This window comes from Colletotrichum jinshuiense, chromosome 6 (genome assembly GCF_051148585.1).
Source record: "Colletotrichum jinshuiense chromosome 6, complete sequence".
NCBI classification, from domain to species: domain Eukaryota; kingdom Fungi; phylum Ascomycota; class Sordariomycetes; order Glomerellales; family Glomerellaceae; genus Colletotrichum; species Colletotrichum jinshuiense.
In genome coordinates this window covers 1627610-1646445 of record NC_139313.1, presented here as the reverse complement: position 1 = coordinate 1646445, position 18836 = coordinate 1627610, and the positions used below count along the sequence as shown (strand labels likewise).

General features: G+C 49.0%; 6 protein-coding genes across 6 annotated transcripts; 4 read left to right on the top strand and 2 right to left on the bottom strand.

Moving 5' to 3' along the window:
• Window positions 1-54: 54 nt before the first annotated feature.
• On the bottom strand, window positions 55-1569 carry EsH8_VI_000415 (mannitol dehydrogenase family protein; the record flags this gene model as incomplete). Its single annotated transcript, XM_083271668.1, has 1 exon — window positions 55-1569. One exon carries the CDS (start codon window positions 1567-1569, stop codon window positions 55-57), a length of 1515 nt encoding a protein of 504 aa, XP_083126842.1.
• A 1561-nt stretch (window positions 1570-3130) lies between these two features.
• EsH8_VI_000414 (glutathione S-transferase family protein) lies at window positions 3131-3959 on the top strand (the record flags this gene model as incomplete). Its single annotated transcript, XM_083271667.1, has 3 exons — window positions 3131-3203; window positions 3254-3751; window positions 3811-3959. 3 exons carry the CDS (start codon window positions 3131-3133, stop codon window positions 3957-3959), a joined length of 720 nt encoding a protein of 239 aa, XP_083126841.1.
• Window positions 3960-6984: 3025 nt separating this feature from the next.
• On the top strand, window positions 6985-7886 carry EsH8_VI_000413 (SGNH/GDSL hydrolase family protein; the record flags this gene model as incomplete). Its single annotated transcript, XM_083271666.1, has 3 exons — window positions 6985-7159; window positions 7217-7278; window positions 7338-7886. 3 exons carry the CDS (start codon window positions 6985-6987, stop codon window positions 7884-7886), a joined length of 786 nt encoding a protein of 261 aa, XP_083126840.1.
• A 1178-nt stretch (window positions 7887-9064) lies between these two features.
• On the top strand, window positions 9065-11532 carry EsH8_VI_000412 (general substrate transporter; the record flags this gene model as incomplete). Its single annotated transcript, XM_083271665.1, has 11 exons — window positions 9065-9232; window positions 9354-9390; window positions 9475-9697; window positions 9751-9813; window positions 9895-9972; window positions 10041-10470; window positions 10532-10826; window positions 10903-10999; window positions 11057-11068; window positions 11133-11271; window positions 11359-11532. The coding sequence occupies 11 exons, from the start codon at window positions 9065-9067 to the stop codon at window positions 11530-11532; spliced, it is 1716 nt and encodes a 571-aa protein (XP_083126839.1).
• A 691-nt stretch (window positions 11533-12223) lies between these two features.
• EsH8_VI_000411 (ATP-binding protein) lies at window positions 12224-14698 on the top strand (the record flags this gene model as incomplete). The annotated part of the gene is made up of 6 exons (XM_083271664.1): window positions 12224-13478; window positions 13531-13641; window positions 13699-13854; window positions 13918-13983; window positions 14042-14284; window positions 14346-14698. The coding sequence occupies 6 exons, from the start codon at window positions 12224-12226 to the stop codon at window positions 14696-14698; spliced, it is 2184 nt and encodes a 727-aa protein (XP_083126838.1).
• An 838-nt stretch (window positions 14699-15536) lies between these two features.
• EsH8_VI_000410 (cytochrome P450) lies at window positions 15537-17139 on the bottom strand (the record flags this gene model as incomplete). Its single annotated transcript, XM_083271663.1, has 3 exons — window positions 15537-16129; window positions 16197-16775; window positions 16824-17139. 3 exons carry the CDS (start codon window positions 17137-17139, stop codon window positions 15537-15539), a joined length of 1488 nt encoding a protein of 495 aa, XP_083126837.1.
• Window positions 17140-18836: the final 1697 nt, after the last annotated feature.

The window sequence follows — 18836 nt, the reverse complement described above, 5'->3', positions numbered from 1 at the left end:
AAAAGGCGCATGTACTGTAACAACTCGACCAGCACATTGAATTCCTGATTCCGTTCAGTCAACATACTTGGGCAGAGTTGCCATCACGCCGTCCTTGGAAATAAGCTCCATAGCCTTGGTGACTTCGTCAATGAAGCGCTGGTCGCCTCGCAAGTCGTCACCGAACAGCACCTTGACACTGAGCAGGTGGCTGGGGTTGGTACCACCTGCCTTCGCCAAGGCCTGCAGCTCCTCGCGCATTGGGTCGTCGACCTCGAAAGAGTTGCCCTCGTCGTCGACACCATTGAGGTAGAGGAACCAAGCGCCGGCGACGAAGCACAAACGGCGGAAGGGGCCAGTCACCCAAATCTGCTCGGCAATAGAAGGGATAATGAATTGGGGGATCTTGCCCGAGGCGCCAAGGGCAACACGGGGAATTCCGTCCATGATGGTAGGGTTGGAGAAGCGCTCCATGAGCGTGTTGCAGTACTGATCAATGTCGACTCCGGGAATCTCAGGCAGCAGAGGCTTGACCTCCTCCTGCATCATCTGCCAGACGAATTTACGGTAGGTAGGGTGTTCCATGACCTCATGGACGTACTTGAAACCGGCAAGCTGTCCCGGGTAGGCCATGGCGGAGTGGCTAGCGTTGAGCAGACGGAGCTTGTGCTTCTCAAACTGCTCGACCTCGTGCACGCCCTCAACAACCTGGACGCCAACCTTCTCAAACGGCGGGCGGCCGTCGCAGAACTTGTCCTCGACAACCCACTGCATGAAAGGCTCCGTAACGACGGGCCATGCGTCCTCGATGCCAAAGTTGTCCGCCAGCGACTTGATGTCATTTTGAGAAGTGCTGGGGGTGATGCGGTCAACCATGGCGTTGGGGAAAGCGCCCTCTTCGGCGATCCACTTGGCGACATCCGGGTTGCGGAGGCGCGCGAATGACTCCAGCATGTGGCGGGTGATGGAGCCATTCTTCTGCATGTTGTCGCAAGACAAGACGGTGAAGGGCTTCAGGCCCTGCGCGTGACGCCTGGCCAGCGCAGCGTAGAGGAAGCCAAAGGTACTGACAGGGGCGTTCTCGTTGGCCAGGTCGTGCTGGATGTCCGGGTGCTCAGACTGCAGCTCGTGCGTGTTCTCGTTGTAGTAGTAGCCGCTCTCGGTGATGGTCAGGGACACGATGTGGGTGTCCGGGTGGGCCATCTTAGCAATGACGGCCTCACGGTCGTCGGGCGCGAAGAGGAACGAATTGATGCTGCCGACGACATTGGCGAAGCTGCCCTTGGCAGAGCGCTCAATGACGGTGTACAGATAGTCCTGAGCGCTCAGGACATCGCGCATAGCGGCATCGTTGGGTCGGAGACCAACACCGCAGATAGCCCAGTTGCGCTGGTCGTGCTTCTGCATCAATTGGTCGATGTAGACTGCCAGGTGGGCTCTGTGGAAGCCGCCGACGCCGACGTGAACAATCCCCTCCTTGACGCCATTGCGGTCGTAGGTAGGGGTTTTCACCCTCTGCTCTCCCTGCTGCGAGGAAATCAAGGACAGGTTGTTGCTGGTAAGCTTGAGGGATTCCGTGCTGTGAGGCATTCTAATAGGACTGAAGGGTGATAATGAAGTCGTGTTTGGTGAATCAGGAGAGGCTGTGGTTTGAATGATCAAGAACACAGCTCACCGCTGGTTACCCCTGAAGGCAGCTTTTTCAAGATACACCGGAAGAAGTTCGGCCACAGAGATTTCGAAGCACGGTCCATGCTGCCCAAGCAAACCAAGCCTTGGTGGATCCGTGAATCAAGTTCCCCATTGTTAGTGTCGGTAGATTAGGTGGCGGAGGAGGGTCCGTCTTTGAATTATATGGGCCCCCGGTGGCGGATATGGGATTTGGGAACCGGCCAGGCTTTTAAACTGGGACAAGAGGCGGTCTAGCTTATCAACCAACTTGTTGTGGAGTTTTCCGCATCGAATTATGACGAAAAGACGGAAATAGCCATGGGTCCAACCTGATTAAGGTCCAGGCGACTATGACTCGGAGCGGCAAAAAGTCGAAGACAATAGAAGTCCACCCAATGACCCGTTGGCAAGCCGCAAAAAAAAAAAAAAAAAAAAACTTCATGGGGTTGCTCAATTGCCAACAACGGCGATATTGTTAATTGGATGTCCAAGGCACTATTTTGGTCTTGTTGAGGACGATCTATGCAATCCAAGACATCCAATGAACCAACGTCATCTTTTCAACGGGTATGTCTGACATCTTCGAAAGCCTATTGGCGTGTAAAAGTTGTGAGGCGATCAGGAACAAATGCATCTCCAAACGCGAGAAAGAAAAGAACCCAGGACAAATTTTGTTTTCTCACAAGTCGAAATATTTTTCAGGTCGAATTCTAAGCCTGCTGGTGTTTAGACAAAACAAGCGCACGACGATCTATGTTGAGTTGTCTCGAAACACAACATTTACCTTCAAGGATAATGTACATACGTAAACTACCTATTTTATTGGAAGCCTCATATTTTAGCCATAGCCTTTGGCACCTACGTAATACCCATCATGATGTCAAGCTCTTCTGCCTGGTATCTGAAAGCAACCAGAGCAGAAACGATGATTGCCCGACCATGCAGAGGTGAATGATCCGAACGCTCGTCTACTCACTTGCATTTCTCTACAAGTTTTGTGGTCAGATCAGTGCCAAATGCAGCAATGCAAGGGCGTAGCGACGAAAGGTTGAACTGAAACAGCATGTTCTCGGTAGGAAAGGAATGAAAACTAGTACGCTAGTTCATTTCTCAGATTGGCCAATAAGTACGGATAAATTCAGCCGAGGTTGCATCCGCCTCATGCACATAAGCAATTTGTTTAGATAACCCCGGTGCATTTCAAATGCCGAGTGGTGTAGATGGGTGATATGTTCCGGTCGATCTCGGAGTCGTCTGTCAATTAGCGAGTCCATCAGGCGTGGGGTACCGTAAGGCAGTAAGCAAAGTCCGCGGCGGCATCTCCACGGATCGTCCACGGATCGACCCCACGCGGGGTTTAAAATTGTTCCTTACCCCTCTGGTCTTTGACCTTGGTATCGTCCAAATTATATAAACCATCATATCCCGGCTCTATGTGAATTTCCACTTGCCAGTGTTCAATTCACAATAGACATTCAAAATGCCCGGACAGCTAACCTTCTTTGACATCCCCGATCGAAACAAGACGTGCTGGTCCTTGAACCCATGGAAGAGTGAGTGACTTTGGTAATATCACATACTTTAGTTGACATTATCATTACAGCACGACTGGCTCTTAACTACAAAGGCATAGACTACAAAACAGAATGGCTTGAATACCCTGACATTGAGCCCAGGCTCAAGTCCTTGGGCCTGGAGGGAGACCCGGAGCAAGTTGCGCCATACACATGCCCCACCGTGGAGTTCCCCGACGGCACCTACATAATGAATAGCGAAAAAATCATTAAGCGCATCGAGGCAGATTACCCTGAGCCGCCACTCCTTCTCGAATCTGAAGTTTTCCAGCAAGTGGTCAACCTACTCAGCAGATCCCATGGTGCCTTGCGTCCAGTTCTTCTGCCAATCGCTCCCCGGGAGATTCTTAGCGAAGCGAGCGCAAAATACTTTTGGGAAACGCGCAAGAAGAGGTTCGGCATGACCCTTGACGAACTTGAAAAACAAAAGGGCGGTGAAAAGGCTTGGGCAGAAGCTAAAGAGTCTCTGGAGGAGACAGCGGCTCTTTTGAAAAAGACTGAGGGTCCATATTTCCTTGGAGACAAAGGTGAGAATGATCCCAAACTATTTCAGCGGTTGACGATATGTTTTCTGACAAGATTTTAGTATCTTACGCTGATTTCGTTTACGTCGGATTCTTGTTCTTTGTGAAAAGATTTGGAGAAGAACATTACCAGCGTATTGTCCAACACTCTGACGCGTTTGATGAGCTCTATCGCGCGTGCGAAAAGTGGCTGGAGAGAGGGGATCACTGATCACCAAGAAAAGAAAATAGCGAATCCCAGACTACTAGTTAGTCCCGCAAATGCAGGGATTATTGTAAAATAAAACCTGAAAGAGAAAATGCGCCTTCGTGGAAGACTTTAAATATTCGCATATTTATGACAAAGTCTAACGCCTCTCTATCTTGTGCCCCTTAGTGACTTTCCAGCATTATGTTCCGTTCATCTGGCCATCCATCGCCTTTGAAGCGATTTATATCGACAACCAATTTTCCAGGGTGAATCCAAAGATACAAGGCAGAAAGAAGAGCCATGAGACACCCATCAAATATATACAGGAAAATTTCATGGGTCATGATAAACCCTCCCTCACCCTGGAGATACTCTATGCCTCTAACCAAGCTTCTGACGAACATGAGACAAGCCGCTCCGTAGGTCACCAAATAATACTTCCTCCAGTTGATGCCTGAGCGTGTGGCATTTAAGCTGGCCACTTCGCGCCGAGCGGACCGATGAGAATGCCAGCAGGAAAGCGTGAAAAGACAGATGACGGCCAGCTGGGCGATTAAACCAGCCATAATAACCTTCTTGCTCAATTCAATACTAGATGGATCGCCAGAAGCTGGGATTACAGCCCCAAAGACCTGGGACACGAAGCAGCCAATATCAACAATGACATAAAAGAACGCCGTGAGGCGGGGGCTCATGAAAGCGTGGCGTCGAAGGTCGAGGGCTGTGATGATACGACCTAGGCTCATGTAAATCGACGCCGCAAACAAGGGTGGAGAGCCTAGGATTAAAAGATTCTGGAGTATGAAAGGGCCGACTGCGCCATGTCAATGATTGAAACGGGTTATAGATAATGCTTGGGCACGCACCGGCGAGAGGGTTTTGAGAAGCCTTTGCACGACCGTAGTAACCGAAAGCTTCACCTATAACATTGTGTCAGTAGGTATGGATTTGATAGCAAACGGGTGCTTTAATGCATACCGATGCAACCTAAAATGAATGGAAGAAAGTGCCATGCCCGAAGCCAGACCAGGTAGCCGAGGTGGCCAACAGCACCAATGGCGAACAGAACTAGGAACGCCCATCCTGCAGATTCGTTTGGTCTGTAGTGGTAGAAGACGATCTGCGTGCCGTTTACGATCGGACCAAAGGGCCCATCACCGTCATTCACCATGATCCGTTCTCGTGGTTGGCGTTTCCCGGGAGTGTGTTAAACGAGTGAGGGAGGAGTGCTGCTGCGAGAGTCTACCGTGAAATGGACCAAGGATGAAAATACGCACAATAAATCCAAGCAGTGCAAAAATTATCATAGCCTAGAACTAGCAGAATTGAGATTATCTGGATTCTTGCATCTCTTATACTGCTCGAAGTTCATTCAAATTAGACCTAGGGGTTCTCCACAGTGGCAGTGTTCAGCGTATTGCGATACGATTTTGCGATGCGAATTTTCGTATCGGATGCGAAAATTCATTGGGTGGGGCTGGTGAGAGATACAGCCACTAGTATTAATTTCGACATATCATGTATCCTTCGCCGCAGTTCAGGACGAATCTGTCGAGGGGATTTGAAGTCTCACTCAATCATGAACTTTCAGATTCGAAGGCCAAGTATCCATACAAATTACATATGTTATCATTGCAAGATGCTACACAAGTGCCGACAAAGTTGTTGACATATCAACAGAGGTCTCCGCTCGACTCAAACAGGCAGCCATCGCTCTCTTACCGTCCCCTCTCCTTGTTCAATCCGACTCGCCTAGTTTGCCTGCGCTAACTGTTTCTGTGGGACATCGTTTGGACCGCTTAGGCTACACGCAAGCCGCTGACAGCAGTCTAGGATGATATTAACTGACATACACACACCCCCACCCACCGAAAGTATCACTCAAGTATATCAGACAAAATAAGTTTCTCTAGAGCAGTAGATTCGCAAGTTGTGATTAGTATATTATATCTGCTCTGCTCGAGGTACCTCTGCAATGGTCTGATCAGGTCAGCTTGAGTGGTCCGGTCGGGTCAGAAGGGAACCTAGGATGAATCAGAATGCCCTGTGCTTCAACCTTGGGGTTTATTCGCATCATATCATTGAACCAATCCGGCACCCATTTTGATTCGGAAGGCTTGCATCAAAGGTATTAATTGTGCAATAGGTTGAATGATTGAGATAAACATTCACAAATGATCAGACTTTCAATTAATTTCATATGACAGTAGAGAAATACGTTGGTCAATGCCCCATCCAGGTGCTTTTGGAAGTTCTTCAATGTTGGCTTAACCCACTGGGCCACATCTTTCTTTATCTCCCCTGTACACATTACGCTGACGATCTAGTTCAACTTTATTTCACATTTGAAAGTCCCGGTTCTCGGGATTTCTTTTATTTCTGTAACCGTACTCACATAAATGACTTCAGCGTTGCTGGGTTACCGAATGGCACGTAAATCAGACCGCTCATTCCATTCCCCAATTGACCCCAGCAACTGTTCAATTTGGGATGAGAAACTTCAGCTAGTGTTTGATTTCAAGCAGTCGTCGCTGCAACGTGATTGGTTTGGGCTGTGGGGGATTCCATCCAAAAGTGAAACAGACGTCACAGGTCTAAAGGTTCACCTTGAGGACCAGACGAGGACCTGACAAACTTCTCAAATTAACAACCACCAGTCCACCCACTGCTTGTGAAAGAGGGGAGCTGCACTGATCTGCAGCACGAATACGGTACTTATTCCTATATCTTTGTGGCTCTGTTCTCTACAAGCTACAGTTTGATTGTGCTGTCCCTAGGTAGGCACCTACCCAATGCACGGACACGGTTCGTCCACCCCTCCTTAATGACCCGACGGCTGTGGCAAATATGAGACGAGCGAGCATTCTAACGAAACAGCCGGCAACTAAGGATTATTGATGTTCTTCTCCGAAATCGACGAATTGTCTACCAAACTTATCTGTTCATAGCTACAGGATTCTCGGCAAGGTCAGTGATAAGCCGAAATTACTCTCCTAAGGGGGTTTGACTTGTCCTAACCTCCGTACAGTGCAAATATTGGTTCATTATGGCATCGAATACTCCACTGAAGTTCAAGGGTGCCAAACCAGGCCTGGCTATTAAGCCCGGAACGAAATTACGCATCCTCGGTGTCGGCGATTCAATCACCGTTGGTTGGCTCAGTGACATGGATGGAGGCGACGGTAATGGTTACAGGCTTAAGCTTCGGGAGGATCTATCAAGTGCGTAGATCTTGCATTTTGCCTCTTGAGCGTGCTATGAGCTAATACATAGCTCAGAAGACGATGTCGTTTTCGCTGGTACGGAGACTATGGGGGGCACAATGCCCGGAGGCTATTTCGTGAGTTATCAAATCCTTCTCCAGTGGTCCTCGGCTAACGATATCTGGAATATCTAAAGGCGGCTTGGTGTGCTATGACAATCAAATTCATGTCGGATCATGTCGGCCCCTCCTTGGATCAGAGGCCCAATATCATCCTTATACATGCAGGAACAAACGACATGAACCCTAACTTGGACATAGCCAAAGAAGGCAACGATCCGAAAGGTGCAGCAGAGCGCCTCGGCAAGCTTATTGACCAGATTGTGAATGCTTGCCCGGATGCCACGGTCCTTGTTGCGATGATCATTGGCTGTCACGATGAGCTGCAGCGAATAAATATTGCCCAGTTTCAAGCCTTGATCCCAGGCGTTGTTCAGTCCCGTCAGGATGCTGGAAAACACGTCTTGGCTGTCGATTTCACGACCTTCCCCATGGACGCACTAAGAGATGGTATCCACCCCTCAAATGAAGGTTACAGGTTGTTTGGTGATTATTGGTACGACTTTATTGCGCAGATTCCAAGCGATTGGATTCTGGCACCCATTGGCGGCGATCCTGATCGATCTGATAAGCCGAAAAGTTGGTGTAGGCAACTTAAGGATCTGTTGTTTGGTAAGGGGTTCTAAAGAGTAGATGGGGATAGGAAGTGATCCACTCGTGGTATGGAAGACCCCAGTGTTGAATATGAAGAGTCAGTCTTCTTGAGGTTCTGCAGTGAAAAGGCCATATCTTGCTTAATGCACATCCTCGACATGACGCCCAAATATTCCGTCACATATGGAATTTCTAGGGTTCAATGCCAGAAGTTCCGATATGCCAAAAAAGAGTAGGAAAGCGTAACTAGACCCAATTTCTCATCCCCATTGGAAACAATGAAACCATACTTCGTTAAGATCTACAATCTCACTTTCCGGCGCCATCCATTTTATCGGGTTCGATGTTGTAGCAGCATCCAGTTAACTAATCACCTGCGCAGACCATGGCCTGATGACGTGGTTACCATGGATTGCTCGTTGGATGCGTCCAGATCGGTTTAGTCACCGGCGAGAGGCTTGTATTGCATTAGCTGACCCGGCCGACAAATCTACCATGTTGGGGTAAGCAGCATACAAGGATTAAATCCATCAGCTTTTGGCAGGCCAGCTCAGGGTATTGAATGGCGCGCATCCCGCAGCGGAAATACACAATCGCCCAATCGCCTATGCAGCATCACCGGAGGATAAGCGCCAACGAATCCCCCCTCCCCCCAGAATGGGAAAAGACGGATAACAGACTTGGAGTTTTAGGCTAAATAACTATTGCCGGTGTTTGTTGTACTTAAAACATGGGGTTTTGCGGCCATCCCCACGCGGGGTAGTTTCCCAGGGTCTGGCTTGGTGCCATCAACCGGACGAGTAATCTGTGGCGCCGTATCCTGCTGTTTCATCCGAGATGCAACCTCCGTGAAGAGGTGACTCTTGGTGCCGAGAGTTTAGCATCTGTCACTGTCCAGGTTAGGCCAAAATCCCACCAGATCGGGACATGGCTATTCGCGCGGAAACTGACCATAGTGGGATGATTGAGATCCCCGGGCGCTAACCAGTGTTCCCCCATGCATATGCACCGCAGTGATGCTTCCACATTGCTAATAAAAGAGCTCAGATGCCCAGGAAAATTGACGTGTAAAGTTCCAGCTCCACCTTCCCGGCTCTGCTTTCCCGGCAACTGTTTACAAGCTCAAATCATACGCCCTGCCCAACACCAACGACGACCTCATTGCAGCAATTGAGATATTCATTTGGAAATATAGGCCGTGTCGCTAAACATGGGTGGCCACGCGACGGGCAATGCAGCATATGATGCTGCTTTACAGAGGCGCCAGGCGCTGATGGGCGCCAGTGGTGCCAGAGCTCTCGTGAAGAACTGGAAGGTCGCCCGCATTGCCGCATTCGCATGTATCGGTGGAATATTATATGGATATAATCAAGGAATGGTGAGTTTAATTCCAAAACGGTTTATATTGCGGCTGATGCAAATCGGCATTTGGTGCCTCGTCGTTGACATGTGCATGTTGTTACTCTACATCTGCCACAAAGATCTAACGTATGAATTAGTTTTCTGGCATTCTAGCTATGCCATCTTTTGAGAAGCGTAAGTTGTTCTAGGAATTCCAGTTGGAAGCACGTCGAAAGGGTGCTTCAAGAAGACACTAGCTGATGCGGTCACCGTGACTAGACATGGATGGATACACGAAGAATCCGACGCAGAAGGGCTGGCTAACAGCTATCCTTGAGCTCGGTGCATGGGTTGGTGCTGTCTTGTCTGGATTTATCGCCGAAGTCTGCTCTCGAAAATACGGCGTCCTCATCGCGACAGGTGTTTTCATCCTTGGAGTTCTTATACAAATTACATCTATCTCTGGAGGTCACGAGTCTATTCTTGGAGGACGATTCATTACGTATGTAAAGGGTGATAATGCTACCTGGATGCTGGTTGCTAACGTTGGTGAAGGGGCATGGGTGTTGGCAGTCTGTCGATGATCGTACCTCTGTATAACTCCGAGTGCGCACCCCCGTAAGTACATGATCTTGATGCCTCGTCAATGTGCCTATCCCCAGATCCAAAGAGCAAGAAATCTGACAAAGTCCCGTATAGTGAGGTTCGAGGTGCACTTGTAGCTTTACAGCAACTAGCTATCACCTTCGGTATCATGATCAGCTTCTGGATTGACTAGTGCGTTTACTCCACCGAATTCTACTGAATTGGATATAATTTGTATTCTAAGCTTACCATTAATACAGTGGATGCAACTATATCGGCGGTACAACAGAAGAAACACAGTCTGATGCTGCTTGGTTGGTTCCGATCTGTCTCCAACTGGGACCGGCATTCATCCTCTTCGTTGGGATGATTTGGATGCCTTTCTCCCCCCGTTGGTTAATCCACCACGGTCGTGAGGAGGAAGCTCGTAAAATTTTGGCCGACCTCCGCAACCTTCCCGAGAGCCACGAATTGATTGAGCTTGAGTTCCTCGAGATCAAGGCCCAGTCGCTGTTTGAGAAGCGTAGCACAGCCGAGCTCTTCCCTCATCTCCAGCAACAAACAGCCTGGAATACTTTTAAGCTGCAATTCGTTGCTATCAAGGCTCTCTTCCAAACCAGAGCTATGTTCAAGCGAGTTATAGTAGCAACTGTAACCATGTTTTTCCAGCAATGGACGGGAATCAACGCGGTAAGTCCCGGGCGACACCAGAAAAACAGATAACACTAAATTGGGCTGACAAACAACATAGGTGCTTTACTATGCCCCCCAAATTTTTGCCCAACTAGGTCTCAGCCAGACGACTACAAGTCTGTTGGCCACCGGTGTTGTTGGCGTTGTCATGTTCATCGCCACTATCCCGGCCGTGCTATGGATCGACCGTGTTGGTCGTAAACCAGTTCTCGCCATCGGTGCCATTGGAATGGGAACTTGCCACCTGATCATTGCTGTAATTCTTGCTAAGAATATTGATCGTTTCCATGAACAACCCGCAGCTGGATGGGCCGCTGTCTGCATGGTCTGGCTATTTGTTGTTCACTTCGGTTGTAAGTCAAACGGAAAAGCAATGCTATATTCCACCTCTAGCAAGTTTGGAGTAGTAGGAGGCTGACGGAATTCTAGACTCATGGGGTCCATGTGCATGGATTATCATCGCCGAAGTCTGGCCACTCAGTACTCGGCCATATGGCGTGTCACTTGGTGCTTCCAGCAATTGGATGTAAGTTTCATACAATTCCCAGTACTGTGATGATGTATATTGACTGGTGTCACTTAGGAATAACTTTATGTGAGGCTTCTTGACAATCCATCTATTTTGTTGCCTTGCAGAGTGTGTACTAATTGACTGTTAGCGTCGGCCAAGTGACACCTGATATGCTTGTGGGAATCACCTACGGAACATACATTCTATTTGGACTCTTGACATATATAGGAGCAGCTTTCATTTGGTTCTTTGTCCCGGAAACCAAACGGTTGTCTCTAGAAGAGATGGTAAGTTCTGGTCGGGGGTTTATCGCCGTTATGCGGGCGGTGGTGCCCTTGTGGCACTTTGTAGTTGAGAGCTGACCCATCACGTAGGATCTTGTTTTCGGCTCCGAAGGTACTGCCGCTGCTGACTCTGAGCGAATGGAGGAGATCAACAATGAAATTGGCTTGACTGCGGTCTTGAATCGCGCATCGCCCAATGACGGGTTCTCCAATTCGGCTGATCTGGAGAAGAAAGAACTGGCTGCTGCTGCTGAAAACAACTGAGCTTGTTTTTAAATCATTGGACCTGAGTTAAGAACACGAAGTCGGCTGATTCACGTCATGTTATTGTCGTCAGGTCCACTAAATGTTTGTTTAACCAAAATTGTACTAGATACTATGTCCAACGTAACGGCAAGTATGGCAATATTTAGTATAGGCAAATTGATGTAGGCTTATTAAAAATGCTCACACCACCAGCTAGCTTAGTCCAGCCTATGACATACTTGGAATGGTACACCATAAGGAATCTGGATGTCTGGATGGGTATGTCTGCCTCACAGATTGCCTTGACCAGTACACCGGGGTAAGACACATGCAGGCTGGCTACTAGCGCTGTTTTATCTGCCACTATTCTCCAGGCAGTATTGATCTCATGCTCTGGTTGGGTGACAATCCCCGAACATTTGCAGATGCTGCCTGGGTGGCGTATTATCGCCCTACAAGTTTAGTACAAGCTGAGGCCAATGGCGTTTGTGCTGACACGCAGCGCAATTCTGATGCGGAGATGCTCCTGGGTTTTCTCGTGTGCCCTCCCAGCAATTAAAATCTGGGCAATTTACTGTTAATTACCAGCCCTCATCTATCTTTTCTTTCCACTTAGCGGATGTGGTGAATTGCGCCCTTTCAAAACACATGATTTTTGTATCATATCGCAGCCAGAACCTCAGCCGACCACATTTATAAGCGATTTGCAATGTCCGCCGAATCCATTTTCAGCGAGGGAAAAATCGACGAAGACTTCTCAGTCATCGAGCATTCGGCTGATGCCATTCATATTGAAGAAGATGTTGATACCAGCCAGCAAGGCCGCAAAGACATTGTTCAAGACCTTTACGAAGGTCCTAGAAAATGCCAATGTTGCATCAACTGGATGGAAGAATGCCCGCACGATGTCGACCCAAGCGAGTTGAACAAAGACGACGAGGAGACTGAGAACAGCGCTCCATTAGTCATCCGACGCCGAGTAACTCCTGGTGAGAAAGGGAATGTAGTCTCCATCCATTCGATAGAGATCCGACACGCCGCAGTACGAAAGGTTCTCGTGGATGTATTCAACCCCTTGGACCACGTCGTTCACGAGGTCAAGTACCTCACTTTCCTGGCTCCATTTCTTCAGTTCTTTTGGCGCTGGGAACAATTCGAGAAGGCGGTTAAAGAAGAGAAGGAGGAGGGCGTCAAAGTTATTCTCGAGACCTTGAGAGTCTTGATTAAACGCGAGCTGGCTGAGGCGTTTGCCGTTAGCAAGGAGCTACTCAGTCATGGTGTCATCACATTCGACTATCTTTGGACCCTGTTTACACCTGGCGAGCTTCTCTACTCTAACGACGACTCACTTGACCGTTTCTATATTCTTCGGTCTGTCTCCTCACGAGGTGGGCTCACGATTGAGATCGGTTATACCTATATTACTTGGAGCGGTGGTCGCGACGGATTCGGTACTGTTCAGGAGCACCTTCCGATAACGCTGTTTCACGGGACTCGCTCCATCACCAGCCTTCCTGTGTTCCCAGCCAAGTACCTCAGCAACTTTGCAAGCATGCAGGAAAAGCTCATACAGAGGGGCCGAAAGTTTGCTAACCTAGCCGGTATCCACTACAAGGCATACCGTACGGAGAGTCTTGATGCCAGTTCCGAGCTGCGCGTGATGATAGACTCTAGCCGTAGTCAGTTGTATCTTGCGAACCTTATTGGCGACCCCGAGGACGAGATGTTCCCGCAATTGACTGGTTTGATCCGCCAGTCTCCAGTTGATTCGCCCCCTGCTGGTGGTCACATACCCTTGGAGCAATGGGAGAATGAATTCAATCCTAGAGGTCGTGATAAGACTGCCTTTAGTCGCTACCCGCCTCCGCGCCCGCGTCGAGAATCGCCTCCTCCCATCTTCGAACCAAGGTCCCCTCCAGTGGCAATAATTCGCAGGGCTAGACGAAGCAGTTCTGCAGGGATCGGTAAGGAAATCAACTTTCAATGGTTAACGTTTACTTACCAGGCGAAAAATAGCGACAAATGATCTGGCTCAGCTGGAGGCTGCACGGAAACAATTGACAGATTTCCATCTTCAATTGACCGACCCCATGGTCCATGGATATGATCTTAAGGAGAAGACATGGAGTGAGTGTCAATGTTGTTACCATAAACTTTACCGGTTTCGCTTACATTGTGGAATAGGAAACTTTGAGGTCGACCGAATCAGCGACATTAACTGGAACACAAAGCCGTTCGAGAGTCTTGTGCTCCCCGAAGGGTACAAGGAGCTGATACTGGCTTTTGTCGAAAGTCAAATCAGGGATAAAATTGCTTTCGATGATGTAATCAACGGCAAAGGTCAGTGTTTATTCTCGTTGACATCCAAGACGTATCTAATACTTACTATTTTACTGCCTCCAGGAGGTGGACTCGTCGCTCTTCTTGCGGGCGATCCGGGTGTTGGCAAAACTCTCACAGCAGAGTCAGGTACGTTGCCGTTGATGCCGTTTAATATGATGAAATCCCAGGCTTAATTCCATCCCAGTGGCCGAAAAAATCCAAGCCCCGTTGTTCAAGATGGAATTGGGCGACTACAGCGAAGATGAGCCCGATTTCGACAGAAATCGATCTGTGAGCCCACGTCCCAGAGACGTACGGCGGCCTGGGGACTTCACTACAGCATTTGACCTCGCAGCAAGGTGGGGAGCTGTCCTTCTCATTGACGAATGCGACATGTACTTGGAGAAGCGCAGCGATGCTTCGTCTAAACGCAACAGAATGGTGGCTCGTGAGTAAACCTAGCAAAACCACCAGGGGTCAATCCACCTTTTTCTAATATTTGAACACAGGCTTCTTGAAAGAACTGGAGTATTACCCATCACTTCTGTTCCTTACCACTAACCGCGAACGATCCCTCGACCCGGCTATCTACTCACGTGTCCACTTGACCATTAATTACCCGGCGTTAGACATGCCATCCCGACTGAAGATCTGGCAGACGTTCCTCGAAAAGAATGGTTCTACTATGTCCGAGGAGGAATTCAAGGCACTGTCCAAAGTCGAGGTGAATGGTCGACGCATCCGTAACATTGTCAAAACTGCGGGAATAATGGCAAACCGAGAGAGTCGAAAAGTGGTTTTTGACGATATTAAGAAGGTCATGAGAATTACCGAGGGCGTAGAAATTGAGGGTCCAAACTAGGAGGCAGGATACGTAATGCTCCGTCCAGAATGTATGACTGACGGAAGGTTGGCTGTTTCTTTTCTTTGCCACATTCAAATTGTCACCTCCACGCAATGTTATTCTTCAGGTGCTTGGCTGTAATAAACTTCTTTCCAAAATTCCTTGACTTTTCTTAATCTTAGTGTGGTGCTGCTGGGCTATTTGGTCCCGCAGAGGTACTTGGGCGTCACCGACGCGAGGTGCTCCTGGTAAATGTTTGAAACGCTATGGCATTCGTTGTAAACTGCACGTTCTGGGGGTCCAGAAGGCGACCCACACCTCCGTAGGCTATGGCTAAAAGCAGGGGCCACTAGGATAGCCAACCCCTGGTTCCAGATGTTTCGGTCTCAAGCCTTTTGGATGTGTCTGGTTATTTTAGTCTAGGTTATAATCTTTTATTTCTACATTCGGCAGAACATATCACAATGCTGATCTTCAAGGAAGTTCTCCAACTTGACAGCCTTGACAGGTCGTAAAAGGCCCGCTTGTAATCTCGGATCAATCCCACACAACCATGGGGTCGTCTCATCCCCATACCAAATTCTCTGAGGAAAATAAGTGCTAAACCTCATTAAGCATTGGACCCAGGTCGACGGAGGCTCCGGAGAACTTTGACTAACAGTCAAGTGAACTTTGAGTTGAAGTGGACTGCGTGGAAATTGTAGGCATGCAATTACTTTTATATTTCATGTATTCAACCATAAATGGAGGCCATCATCCATCTGCTGAAGCCAGGTCAAATAGTAAAAGGGGTTTGAGCTTTATACTATCAAATGCTCTCATACTATTTGCCGAGCAACCGACACCCAAGTTTCCCTCAGATGCAGAGCCTATCTTGTGTAGAAACCCGCTTTGCATAAATCATCAACGGCTTCTTGATCCATAAGGCAAATGACTTCTGCTCCGACCAGTTTCGGCTTGTTTCACTGAGCTCGAGGTCATATTCAAAGAGGAGCACAGCAAGGATAAGTCTCATTTCATGCATGGCCATGTTCTGGCCCAGGCAGTTCCGAGGCCCGAAGCCAAACGGCTGATGAGCGTCCAGAGCGTCTCCGGCGTAGGTTGGGTCTGTCTTGAGCCATCTCTCAGGCGCAAAGGTATTGGCGTTCTTGAAGTTGGACTCTGACTTGTAGGTCGACCAGTGGTGGACTGATACGCGTGTGTCTGGAGGCACCCACTTGCCAAGGATCTTCTGGCCGCCTGCGTTAACGACTCTCGGGCTACCGATGGGCACTGGAGGGTAGATGCGCAAGGCCTCCTTGATACAGGCGTTCATGTACTTGAGCTCAGCAAGGCGCTCAAACGTGAGGTCGTCCAGCTTAGTGAAGTTGCCGCGGATCTCCTCGAGCAACATCCTCATCTTATCCGGGCATTTGAGAAGGTTGTAGAGACAACCACTCAGGAGTGTAGCTAAGACACGTTAGTTCATTCCCCTTGGGTTCTTCTAGTAGCAGTACGATTGCGCTATGGTACTCACCCGTTGTCTCTGATCCGGCAAGCATAAAGAGTTCGGCATTAGAGTGCATCTCCTCGAGGGTGAGTCCCTTGCTCTCCTTAGCCGCCAAGACCAAGTTCCAGACGTCAGGCTGATCTGAGCCATCTTCCAGGCGTCGGTTGACGCGTTCTTCGGAGTGCTTGCAGTGCGTGACTCTCTGCTCGGTCACAGCCTTTGGCTCAAATCGGGTGAAGATGAAGTTTAGGATCGGGTAGTAGTTGATCATCGAGGCGATGGGCAGCATCTTGAGCGACTCGAAGATAGACTTAACCCACGGGCTATACTCGTTCTTAGCCAGCAATCCAAGTGGCTGGCCGAAGCAGAGCTCAGCCATAACGTCAAAAGTTGCAAAGTTGAGTAGCTGGGTCATTTCCACAGGCTTCTCCCCGTTCTTTCCAACCTCGGAGATCTTGTATATGAGAAGATCGACGTATTTCCGAAAGAGCGGCTCTTGTTGTCTTAAGGCACGCTCGGAAAATGCGGGGGAAAAGAGGCGACGCACTCGCGAGTGGTCCTCGGTGTTAGCTGTGAGCATGCTCGGAACGCCTAACATAATCCAGTCTTATGAGCCAAAGTATTCGATTGAAGAGTTTTGGTGGTATTCCTTACCGTTGACAGGCTGAACAGAGAACTCTTGCGCCTTCTCTGTCACCTTTGGGCCGTGAATGTCGTTCCAAGCTTCACCAGCTGTGTAGCTCAGATCAGTCGGACCGAAACGAACGACAGGCCCGTATTGATCGTGTAAGCTCTTCATCCATTGAATGTCATCGCCTCTGAACGATACCAGCCAGTAGGGAATACGAGTGATCGCGCAGATCTTTGGGCCCGGCACGTCGGCCAGGGGGTGAAATGTGACATTATAGATAGCGCTGCCGACAAGGTAAAGACCCAGGAGAGCCACGAGGGCTAGAAAGGTGCTCAGCATGTTGGCAAGTCGCAGACGACAGATCGTCGTTCAGAGGTGCACTCGTGATATAATCTGGCACCGAAACAGGATGTGGTCAAAGTGGCAGTCGACGCAAATAAACTACAAGACTTTTGGAGAGTGATGAAATATGTCAAGCTCCTCACTCGCCAGTTGATCAGACCCCTGACGATGTCCCACGCGGTTGCATAGTACATTGTTGGAGATAATAAGAATCCGCACATCCCCCGCCCCTGCCTATGACATCGTGGCATTCAAATTCCCGTCTCCACCCAGGCCTCGGACCGCCGATGGAGATTTAAGCGAGCAGTTTTGAGTGGATTTTCAGTATTGATCTTGTAGTGACGGATATTTCAAGTTGAATGTATTCCGTGCGGACAGGTTTGGCCCATTCCAGGCCAAAGATGGCACCACTTACAGGGGTAGATTTCAAACTAATAAACCCTGCCTTACCAGCAGACGAGTCAATACCTGGTATGTTGCAATTGCGCGGGGCATTTCCAAGGGGTCCCTCCGTTTGATTGCACACGGTATTGGTAAAAAGCAGTGTTGGACTCACACGCAGCGCAATGAATGTATGTACTCTAGATTGGGAAGTATTAACCGGCCATGCTGATAAGGGTGTTCCCTCCCTGCCTTATGGCCAATTATGGGCCGTGACACCTTCTGCAGTTATTGGGGGGCGAGTTTTGTTTGTTTTCTGTGCCTCCAAACTTACAAGGCTCAAAGATGAAAGTCAGAACCATCGGCGCGAAGCCATTCCCAAAGGCTCTTTGGGTCAATGCCACGTACTGCCCCAGGCGCAACTGGAATCTACAAAGAAGCCGTCAGTTCTGCAGGCCTACATTTTAGGCACACCGATCGCATCAGGTTACTATGATCCGGTTTTTGGGCCATCGTTCTGTAAAAATGCGGTGGCTAGATTCATGCCGACAGCCAACTGAACAGCCACGTAGCCTGGGGGATCCACGGTGCAACCTCCTTCTGGGCGTGCAGAGCCTAGGAAGCGATGGTATTTGTTTGTATTTTTCACTTAGTTGACCACAGCCACAATGTTTCTGTTGGGCAATATATAGCCCCTGTCTTTGCAGCCGCAGGGTCATATCGTGGTCTGCATCCCGGTTGAGGTTGCTAGTTTTGTGCCTTGTGCATCTCATTTTACACTTCGCACACCGCACGTTTAACCGAACCCTGAATATTTATGCCTGGCTTCGAAAATTGTTTGTATATTCCACTGTGTGGCAGCTCCAGATCTTGGATCCTGTCAAATATGTCTAAGTTAGCTTGAGACGACCAAACAACTGGTGTCAATGACTTTGCTCAAAGCTATCATTTTATTAGCACGACGGTATTAGCCAGAATAACATCGATATATTCGACAGCGCCTCGCTCTTTTTATACACTCGGGGGGCAGAAATGACTGGTCTCCAACCCTGGCTCCGGGGATAGCATTGGACGAGCCAATGCCAGTCAAAAATGGCAACGAAACAGTAGATCGGAACAGGGAGTTGTCCAAAGAAGAGCATAGACGGTGGGTCTCGCAAAGGACTTGTGTGTATAGCAGGACCATGTCCCACGTCGCGGTGCTGATCTCGGCCAAGGTGCAACTTCGCTTGTCTCGCTCAGACGGAGTCCAACTGAGCGCAGCATCGTTTACATATAGTAGCCGTGATTCATGCTTGTATATTACTGACGTC